The sequence below is a fragment of the Schistosoma haematobium genome, chromosome 3 (genome assembly GCF_000699445.3).
Source record: "Schistosoma haematobium chromosome 3, whole genome shotgun sequence".
Lineage (NCBI taxonomy): Eukaryota > Metazoa > Platyhelminthes > Trematoda > Strigeidida > Schistosomatidae > Schistosoma > Schistosoma haematobium.
Genome location: NC_067198.1, coordinates 24,552,140 through 24,562,045, shown reverse-complemented (window position 1 = coordinate 24,562,045; position 9,906 = coordinate 24,552,140). Strand labels below are relative to the sequence as shown.

General features: G+C 37.3%; 1 protein-coding gene across 1 annotated transcript; it reads right to left on the bottom strand.

Moving 5' to 3' along the window:
- Window positions 1-221: 221 nt before the first annotated feature.
- MS3_00005326 (uncharacterized protein) lies at window positions 222-6,963 on the bottom strand. Its single transcript, XM_012944718.3, has 3 exons — window positions 3,938-6,963; window positions 2,523-2,823; window positions 222-2,460 (listed from the first exon to the last, which is right to left on the bottom strand). Exons 1-3 carry the CDS (start codon window positions 4,205-4,207, stop codon window positions 1,961-1,963), a joined length of 1,071 nt encoding a protein of 356 aa, XP_012800172.1. The 5' UTR covers window positions 4,208-6,963; the 3' UTR covers window positions 222-1,960.
- Between the last annotated feature and the right edge of the window lie 2,943 nt (window positions 6,964-9,906).

Genomic DNA, 9,906 nt, shown 5'->3' with positions numbered 1-9,906 from the left:
AACAGACCAGATATAGTAGGATTTTGTAGGCTAGTCTATGTGCATTCTATGGTGCGTTTGAGCTGAAAAAGTCAAAGGACTGACTGAGTGTCCTCTTCAGTAGGATATAACCTGTTCAACATAGTACAAGGAATGAGTTTTGAAGCGCATTAGGTTCTCTTTAACGCTTCGTGAAGTTTCAACTTAACCACTGACAAGAGATATAGTGGTCTAAAAAGCTTCTACAGTTTATATGTTGTTGCATCTATGCATATTGTCTGCCAATTTGTCGCCTTACACAAACAATAAATTATTAAAAATATATTTAAGAAACTGAGGTAGGATTTTTATAACACTAGCCCGTGAACTAAAAATCTACGTAAAATCAGATCCCCGAAATTGCTTTCACCTTCCAATTTTATGAAAACATTGTCTGTTGAACGAAAAACTTCAAAACAACGAACATCAAGAGAAAAAGAACTCGAGGGACTCAACCTTACTGTGAAATACTTATCATCTGAACACTCAACTTCAAATTACTTTTCACCAGTTATGTCATCGAAAAACTAGTCTTAAACCACCCTCACTCTATAGTATACTTTGAAATATAACCAGAAACTTCTATCTTTTGTATAAAAAAGCTAATCATTCAATCATCATTTACAGCGTTCAATATTTGAGCGTTTGGAAGCAACCGCCAGAAAGCCCTGAATGCACACTTCGTACCAGTCGGCACTTATCAGCAAAGGTTTAATTTAGAAATAATTTATGCTGAAATGGTATAAACCGGGTTATTGTCGATCAAGTTTGTTACCTTACGGTCGGAACTATGCTGAAAAAAAAACCAATACGTCTCCAGTGGTAAACTGAACATGAGCGTCGTAACGGTGTCATCAACTATACTATGGTGTTTATACGGTGTTGGTCGGGAGTGAAATTCAAAATCATCACAAAAAGCTCTGATAATAACTAATAAGTTCTGTTAGAAGAGGTGACTAAAATAAATAATTAACTCGCTCCATAGAGATCTCAAACTCGAAAGTGGGGGGTTTTGAAATCAGTTTCTCAACGAGAAAACAACAACTGGTTTTAAGCAATTGATTCGCTGTACAAATCTAAACAAAGTAAAAACAACGATCTTGGGAGAAGGCGAGGAATTTATTGTATTTCGTTGCCTTCTCTTAAGCTACATACAAGTTAATAAGTTCAATTGTTTTCGACTATTAACAAAATGTTGAAAAGTGAACTATCAACTGATAACAAATAAGTTGCTCGAAATGTGAAAGATGTTAAGAATTAACGTGTTAATAGGATTTCTATAAATACTTCGGGTGATAGTCCGAGGATATTTAAGGTAAAAAAGACGTGTGAGTTCAACTCACAATCCAGTGAGTTAGTCCGCATGCAAACGAAGAAAAAAGCAACAAAATACAGTGGATTCATAGTATTCTGAAAATATGGCCATTCTTGCTTTTTTCGAATACTTATTAGTTCCCAATAAGAAAAAAAGTCATAATAACATTACTATCCGCCGCCTAAATAATATACAAAGTTGACATGCAATAAGTTACCTGATATATATATATATATATATATATATTGGCCAATAAACTTCGGTCAAAACCTAGAGCTAACCAATGTTTTTTTGACTTGAAACAGCAATGAATATAAACACTTTGAAGGCAACAAATATTATTTTGGTTGATAAAAGACTCTAAATTAACGAACCAAAATCCTTAATCCAATATATACTTTATACGCTATTCAGTATACTATACAGATGTAAAGGTACAAAAAAGGTGATCTTGAAAATTATTTTCTTGAAAAAAAGTCAAAATATTTGTAGAATGGTAATTACAAGTCGGTGTATAAGTATGTTTTAAACAGTAGGAATTTTAAGTTCTGGAGATAAAAAAGCAAAACATCAACTAACTCAGTAATATTACAATTTACACAGTAATTTACAATAGAAATTAGTACATCATTCCATAATCAAAACAGACTTTTTTCTAATACTTGTTGGTGCTGAATCACTGAATAATGACATATGCAACGCCTTACGCCATTCTTTGAAAGGAATTTCTTCAAATGGTGAGGGTCTAATGAGATCTTCAGAAAACCATTTTGATAATTGGTCGATAGTAAGTTGTCTTTTTGAAGTGGACTGATGTAGATTAAAATTAGACAGCCAAAAACCGCGTAAACTGATATCTTTAAAAATGAATGGACCAACGGGTAAGGGCATTGGATTCCGTGCCATTCCACCATATGTAACCATAGTCCCGGAATGACTTAGGTTTTTCACCAAGATAGATGCAGGTTTCCCCCCTAAGCAGTTTAATGCAAGTTTGAAAGGGCCTATTTCTTTTGCTCGTTCCATGTATTCAGACTCTGTGAGACACCATGTACCTCCATAACTTTTAAGAAGATTACGTGTTTCTTCTGTGGCTTCAGGTGTATCTCTTTCACGAAACAGGTTCACTAAACACATAAAATATGAAGGCAGTGTCAAGATAAGTTGATAAAATAAATAAAACTCTCACCTGTATTGAGTCCTAATATTTTTGCTATTTGGATCACATATATTCCAACAGCACTAGTCGCACCATTTTGAATTAAAATATCGCCCTTTTGAAGTTCTACAAAATTATTGAGTAAATGAAGTGCAGTGCTAGGATTAATTGCTAATGTTGCAGCATAAGATATCGGGATGGGATGTTTTATCTTCAAGAAACTGTCAGCTTTACCACACCAGTATGTTTGCCATGTCCCTGACGCTAATTCCAAAGGAATAACTGTATCGCCTACGGAGAAACCATCCACGTTCTTCCCACACGCAATAATCTGATATGACAATAAATAACATTAGTGGTTTTAACTGTGACATTAAAACAGGTGGAAATTTATTGGTTTTTTTGTAAACATGTTTCCAGCCTTTAGTACCGAGTATACAAAAATTCGTGACTGTTTTTACGCCGAAGTAAATGCCAAAAAACTGTTGTTTACTGAAACCTTCCAAGGCATCTTAAGTGAATCCACTCAAGTAACTGTTTCTAACTCATTATTATGTGATATATTTAGTCACTTTTATCAACACGTTTGTTTATATTATATACTTATTTATTTAAACACATGAACATTGGTACAAGGAGGTACCAAATATATATGCGCCACATAAATCATTCGATTGGTGTGAGGGCTGGGATACTGCCCGGGCGCTCAAACCAAAGCTAACTAACATTAACACTGCATTGCTCATAAGCAACAGTTTAAACAGACGGGATAGTATGCTTATAACTACGAAACTGACTATAAACCTACTAAATATGCTAGGCGACATGAGACAATGAAACATGAACACTATTTCCACAAAAATTCATCGGAAAAGTTTCAAATGGATACTTGATTTCCGAAGTCCATTGTGGTTCCAACCGGAATTGGACAGCAGGAGAGCTTAGCTACATTATAGACTGCTCTACCGGTGACATATGTTTCAGTTCTAAAAGTAATTAGCCATAGATTGAACACTAAAGTGTGCCTAACTTAAAGCTGCACTTATGAACACAGTTGAAGGACGAAATGTCAGTAAATTAACCTTTTAAATGTTTGACACCAAAACCCAATAGAATATTAAGGGTTTTGAGTAGAATGGTGATTTGGTGGTAAATGCACGTGCCAAGTATGTACTGATTTGATCGTTGGTTTTCCTACTATGATTTTTGGTGGTCTGACAAATTTTCTAGCCGTCAAAGTGTGGTTTAAAGTTAACTAAATAAGTTTGTACCTGGCACATTAATTATACTAGCTAAAATCATGTAAAATAACTTCTCGATAAGTCAAAGTAGAATAGACGTTGTAATAAGTTGATAATAGAAACAGGATTTGATGGAAACTAAAACACACAAATTATCATTTATTGTTGGTAACATACTACTCACAGAGTAATAATCATGCTTACTTTACCCGCACCTTCATTCCCAGCAACAGCAGGTAGTTTTGGTTTGATTGGATAAGTACCTTGTATCGTGTTGATGTCCGATGGATTAATAGGGGCCGCGTAAACTTTTACCAAAACCTCGTCATTCGCAAACGGATGTACTGGAGTGGATGATAAACGTAAAACCTGTTCTGGATCGCCATGCTCAGTATAAGTGATAGCTTCTGAATGAACAAGTCTTTGCAGTAGATTCCATTTTTTTGAATTACAAAGAAAAGATGATCGTAGCATACTAATATTGAAGACCAAACGACGACGAACCTTTTTGTGTCAACAACTACAACGCAAATGATCACGATAATTAGCAGATTATAATACTAATTCCCAATTTGTACATATACACTAAGTAATGTCAGTCAGTTCTGAAAAGTAAAAGCAGTACAACTTAGTTGAAAACTGTTACTACTGTTTGAGTCCCGGTCTTAGTTAAGTGCTAACACAATGTACAATTTGAAGCTATTTTTTAATGGTGAGTAAACTGAACCTCCAAACACAGCTACAGATTAGGCTTCCTTAGTTCAGGTTTTGAATACTATCGTTAATTAACCCGTACGGGTTCGCTACGTAGCAAATGTATATAGTGGTACGTATCACTAGATATATCAGAGAATAATTATTCTGATTCTGAAGTCACTGAACTGTCTAGCAAGATGGACAAACTGATCGCTTTAAATGAACGCTTATCCATGGGTGTAATGGACAGGCGTACGGAGCAATTAGATAATTCAACTATTGCCTCCCCACTAAGAATGCATGAGGAGTTGTGTTCTTTTGAAGTTGCTTTAGATGAGCTAAAGTTCTGTGATCAGCTCGTAAGTTGTAACACGTGTTTGAACAAATTTTAGGTGGCCAGATTGTACGAGTTCATATGTGATGACCCTCCCAAATCAGCAAAAACCTGTCTAAGTTACCTGTTGTCGCCGGAACTGGCGCACACGTACACTTTACACGGAACGAAAAGTAAATTTGGTATTAGTAAGCATAAATTTTACCGGACGGTTCAAAGTCCACACTACTGTATTAATATATTTGTAGGTGTTCTGTGTTCCCGATTCCGAAGTGCAACCTGTTCAGAAAAAGAAGTAATACACGTCATGGATGTTGCAAACCAGGCTTTCTTGCACGACGCAAGAGAAAAAGTAAATAAGCATGGATGGCGATCCAAAGAAAGGGTGAGCTAAAAGCACTTTACATGTTTGGTATAATACATATTTCATTTTTAATATTACTTTGTGATCAATATCTATACTGATACAACTTTTTTCTTCTCAGTAAAAAAGTTATTTCTTGTTCGTCTTGCTTTCAGCTCGCTTCGCAAGTTTTAACAGACGTAACTGTAAGTTCTTTGTCCGCATTATTAACAAAATTGTTATACCGCTGGTACGTCATTGACGTTTTACATATCTTGACATTTGCTTAGAAACCAAAAAATTTTTTTATTTCTGTAGAACATTGCGAATGATAGTTCAACGTCTACGTAACCTGGGCGAGACTAATTTAGCGACGAGCCAATCAGAAGCGTTTGAGCAATTTCAAGGTCACGGAGCCAAGTACAACACGCGATGCTAACATACGGTCGGTTCACAGCGGATTTTAGAGAGGAGGTGATTAATGAGAGGTTAAAACAGATGGGACGGCGAAACTCTAATTTAGGGACGAACCAATGAGAAGCGTCTGAGCAATCTCAATTATTAGCCAATCAGAAGACCGTATAAAGTAAAAATATATATTACAAGAAAGTAATGAATTACAGTGGATATGCTTCTTTTACATGATTTAAAAACTTGTTGAGGTTTGATAAGGGCTCAGAAGTTCTGAATTCATAATGCATATTGTATAGAAACTCGTCCATAGGGTTAGGGTTTGGTGTTAAGGTTAGGGTTAAGGGTTAGGTTAAGGTTTAGGGTTAGGTTAAGGTTAGGGTGCTAACATGCGATCGGTTTACATCGGATTTTAGAGAAGAGGTGTTTATTGACAGGCTACAACCCCATCCTGACCATAACCATAACTCTGAACCCTAACCCTAACCTCTAAAATCCGTTGTAAACTGATCGCATGTTAGCACCCTAACCCAATCTTAACCCTAACCCTAGGCTACAACCCTAACCAATAACCCTATAGACGAGTTTTTATACAATATGCATTATGAATTCAGAGCCTCTGAACTTTTATCAAACCTTAACAAGTTTTTAAATCATGTAAATGAAGAATATCCACTGTAATTCATTACTTACAATATATTCTCACTTTATACTAACTGTCTTTTGATTGGCTAATAACTAACAAGGCCATTTAAGATTCGTTCAAAGGTCGTCGCTAAATTAGAGTCTCGCCAGTCTTATAATTACAGCTATAGATCGGTTAACGTTAAATTTCTTTGGCACTGCGTAATTGACAAATAAAGTAACGTCGCAGTAAAAGCTGTACGTATGTATTCTTGCCTGGTTTTTCCGTGATTTCTGTAAGAAATTTCGGAGAAGTTTATGGTGAAATTTTGAGGAAAAGCGCAAACTTCAAGGTACATTTTGGGGAAAAACCCCAAAGTCAGGGGAAAATTTGAGAAAAAAACACGAAATACAGGGGACATTTCGGTGAAAAATCCCAATGTCAGAGGAAATTTTGGGGGGAAACTCAAGATTTCCCTAAAATTTTTCACAATTTTGGGGTTTTATCAATAAATAATAAACCCACTTCCCCAAAGTGTAATAAGATTCTAGGAAAATTTTGAGGTTTTCTGCCATTTCCCCAAAGTTTGATATGGCGGATTCCCCAAAATGGGTTAAATTTTCCCCAAAATTGGGAGCTCGGGAGCAGTGAAATTGCAGATATAACATGGCAAATGAACTGTAGAGTCGTATTTTCTATAATGTTCCACTTGACACTTGTCTATTTGAATTTTATTAATGCATACACTCCTACCACACTTCAGGTTTTACGAATAAGAAACAGATTAACCCACTTGGTAGCGCAAACAGACAGACCACGCGCTAAATGGTTCAAATGGTTGTGGACGGAATAGAAGAAGCTTTCGCTTAACAGGTTTCCTTGTCTATAGCAGGGGATCACCAAATCCTCCAGGCAGGAACCCAGGTATGTTAACAATAAAAGAGGAAAAGAAATTGGTAAATCATAGTGTGATGCTGTCCTTGGTCCTTAAGAATAGGTCAAGTTGCCTCTTGAAGGACTCCTGAGAAGTCGCTTGGACTAGCTCGGCCGGCAGCGAATTCCAGATTTTGACAACTCTTAAGGAGTAGAAGTTGTGTCTACATTCCGTCTTGCTATGTTGTGTTTCCAGTTTCTGGGTGTTACCCCTTAGGTTATTATTCGAACTAAGCTTAAGTAGGTGTTTGAGAGGATGTCCAGAAGTGTTAAGAATACTATAAGCCATTAATAAATCACCTCTAAGACGCCTATACTCTAATGGGTAAAGGTCTAGTGAATGGAGGCGTTCTTCGTAAGGCTTAGATTTGAGTCCTCGAACTGATTTCGTGGCTCGCCGCTGGATACGCTCCAAAGTGACCTTGTCCTTATGGAGTGAGGGGGGAAATACTATGTTTCCGTACTCTAAATGGGGACGGATGAAACTATTGAAGATTGTATGGAAAGTTCGTCCGTCAAACTGTCCAAAAATGCGCTTCAACGTTACCAGTGCAAGGTTTGCTCGGAAGGCATTTTTGTCACAGTTAGCGTAAGACTTTAAATCGTAGGGCACCAAGACTCCTAAATCTTTTTCGACTTGAGATACTACTGGAGAGGAGTTACCTAAGTTATATCTGTAGTCTGCGACATGTCGCAGATGGACTACTTTACACTTTGAAGTGTTAAGGGTAAGTCCGTTATCGTCTGCCCAACTTTGAAGTCGAGTCAGATCCTCCTGAAGTGCCTGCATATCGTCTTGGTTGCGTATCTCTCTTCAAAGTTTCACGTCGTCGGCAAAAAGTAATAAGTCTGACGTTACCTGTTGAGGAAGATCATTTATGTAGATCAAGAAGAGAAGAGGCTCTAGTGCTGAGCCCTGGGGGACCCCACTAGGACATTCCACAGCCTGAGATAAAGTGAAATTAACCCTAACCTTAAAGTGTCGATTTTTTAGGTATGAAGTAAGCCAATCGATTAGAGGTGGTTTGATACCTAGTCGTTTGAGCCTATTGATAAGACACAAGTGGTTAACCTTATCAAAAGCTTTTGAGAACAGATGGTTTTGGACGGAATACAAGTTCGGTGTTGTGCTGCTGAAGAAGAATAAAAGTAGGTTTCGCTTAACGGGCTTCCGTGTCTAGTAGAAGTGGATCACTATTACCTTCAGGCAGGAAACTAGGTATATTATCGATAAAAGAGGAAAAAGAAATTGGTAAATCATAGTAAGATACCATCTTTACTCCTTAAAAATATGTCACGTTTTCTCTTGAAGGACTCCTGTGAAGTCGCTTAGACTAGCTCAGCCGACAATGAATTCTAGCATTTGACTACTGTTAAGGAATATAAGTTGTGTTTACACTTTGTTCCGTTAGAAATTATCCTACTTACCAGTCAAGGTCGTGTGTTTACATTGGAATCTGCACAATTTTCGCCGACCCTATTAGTTATTGGTGAATATTCTTATGTTCAGAGTTCAGTCTCACTCAAGCTATGGTATCGTGACAAACGTTAGTGTTTTACTGGATGAAAGACACGCACTATTTAAAAAGGACGTTGGTGTTTCTCCTATCATGGTTGATTTTATTTTGATCGTGACTTTAGCATCAAAGCTTCTGTTTTCAACATAATCGATTTTATTTCAAATAAATTATTCATCAAGAGTATTGTTCTTTTCGTAAGTAATTTGTCGTCAACACTTTTGAGTACATTTATTATTTTGGTTCTAGCAATTTACAGTTTTCCACTTTGTCTGGTCATCAGTTGCTCCGGTCGTTGTAAAGTTTTCGTGTCGACTTTCCTCTGAAAACCTACAAATGATAACTGTAAAGTGCTAGAAAAGCGATTGCCAACAGCCAGTCTGTTGATACTCTGTAGGAAGTGGCCTGCAGTGTGATGAATTCGAACGATTGTTTCACGAAGTTTTCGTGAGTCTTTTAAGCGGTCTGGCAAAAATAGTTGCGTGTGGCCTTGTCAGAAGTGCCGTTCGGATGCAAACGGCTTGTTATCCGAAGCCACTACTATGGCGAATGCCAACCACGTCATCGATAATCATCCAGGATCTAACAGTGTGTGTGTGTGTGGCGCAACCGTGTTTGCTACTCCAATGGAAAATGATAAAATGAGTGCAAATCAAGAACAGGAAGCAACCTCAAGTTGCCAAAGAAAAGCCAGTTCTCCAAAAAGCAGCCGAAAAGTCGAGGACTGGTCACAGTGACAGGTCACCTGTCGTTCAGCGAGAATGAAAACTCAGAACTTGTTTTGAGCATTATATTGAGTTGATTAAACAGCAACCAAACCGGCTAATGCCTGAGGATATCTCCGAAGCCACCTTGCTAAACGTTTGTAGACTAGACAACCAAACGAACTTGAAACATAATCAAACCAAGCTGATAAAAGTAGTACTTAAATCTCCTGATGAAAAAACTTATTACCACAGATAAGCAAAAGAGTCAACAGTTTTCATTCGTTAACTATTGACGCTCGCGGACAGTATAAAAAGACGAGAACCTGAAAAAGAACTAAAACTAAGGTCGGATGCTGACGAGAAGGACCTAAAAATTGTAAATTTTCGAGTGGTGAGTATCTGACACAATGAAGCCGAAGCCACCTCGAGTGGGGCTCGAAGCCATTCTAATGGTCTTCAGATCTGTTGCACAAATGATTGGAGCATCTCAACAAGCAACCGAATTTAGATGTACAGATAAACTCGGACGAAGTCACAGTCACAGAAAATTAGCTGTCGCAGTCCATGTACAGCATAGAACTTGGTTTTGAGAGTTTCATATTAGTTA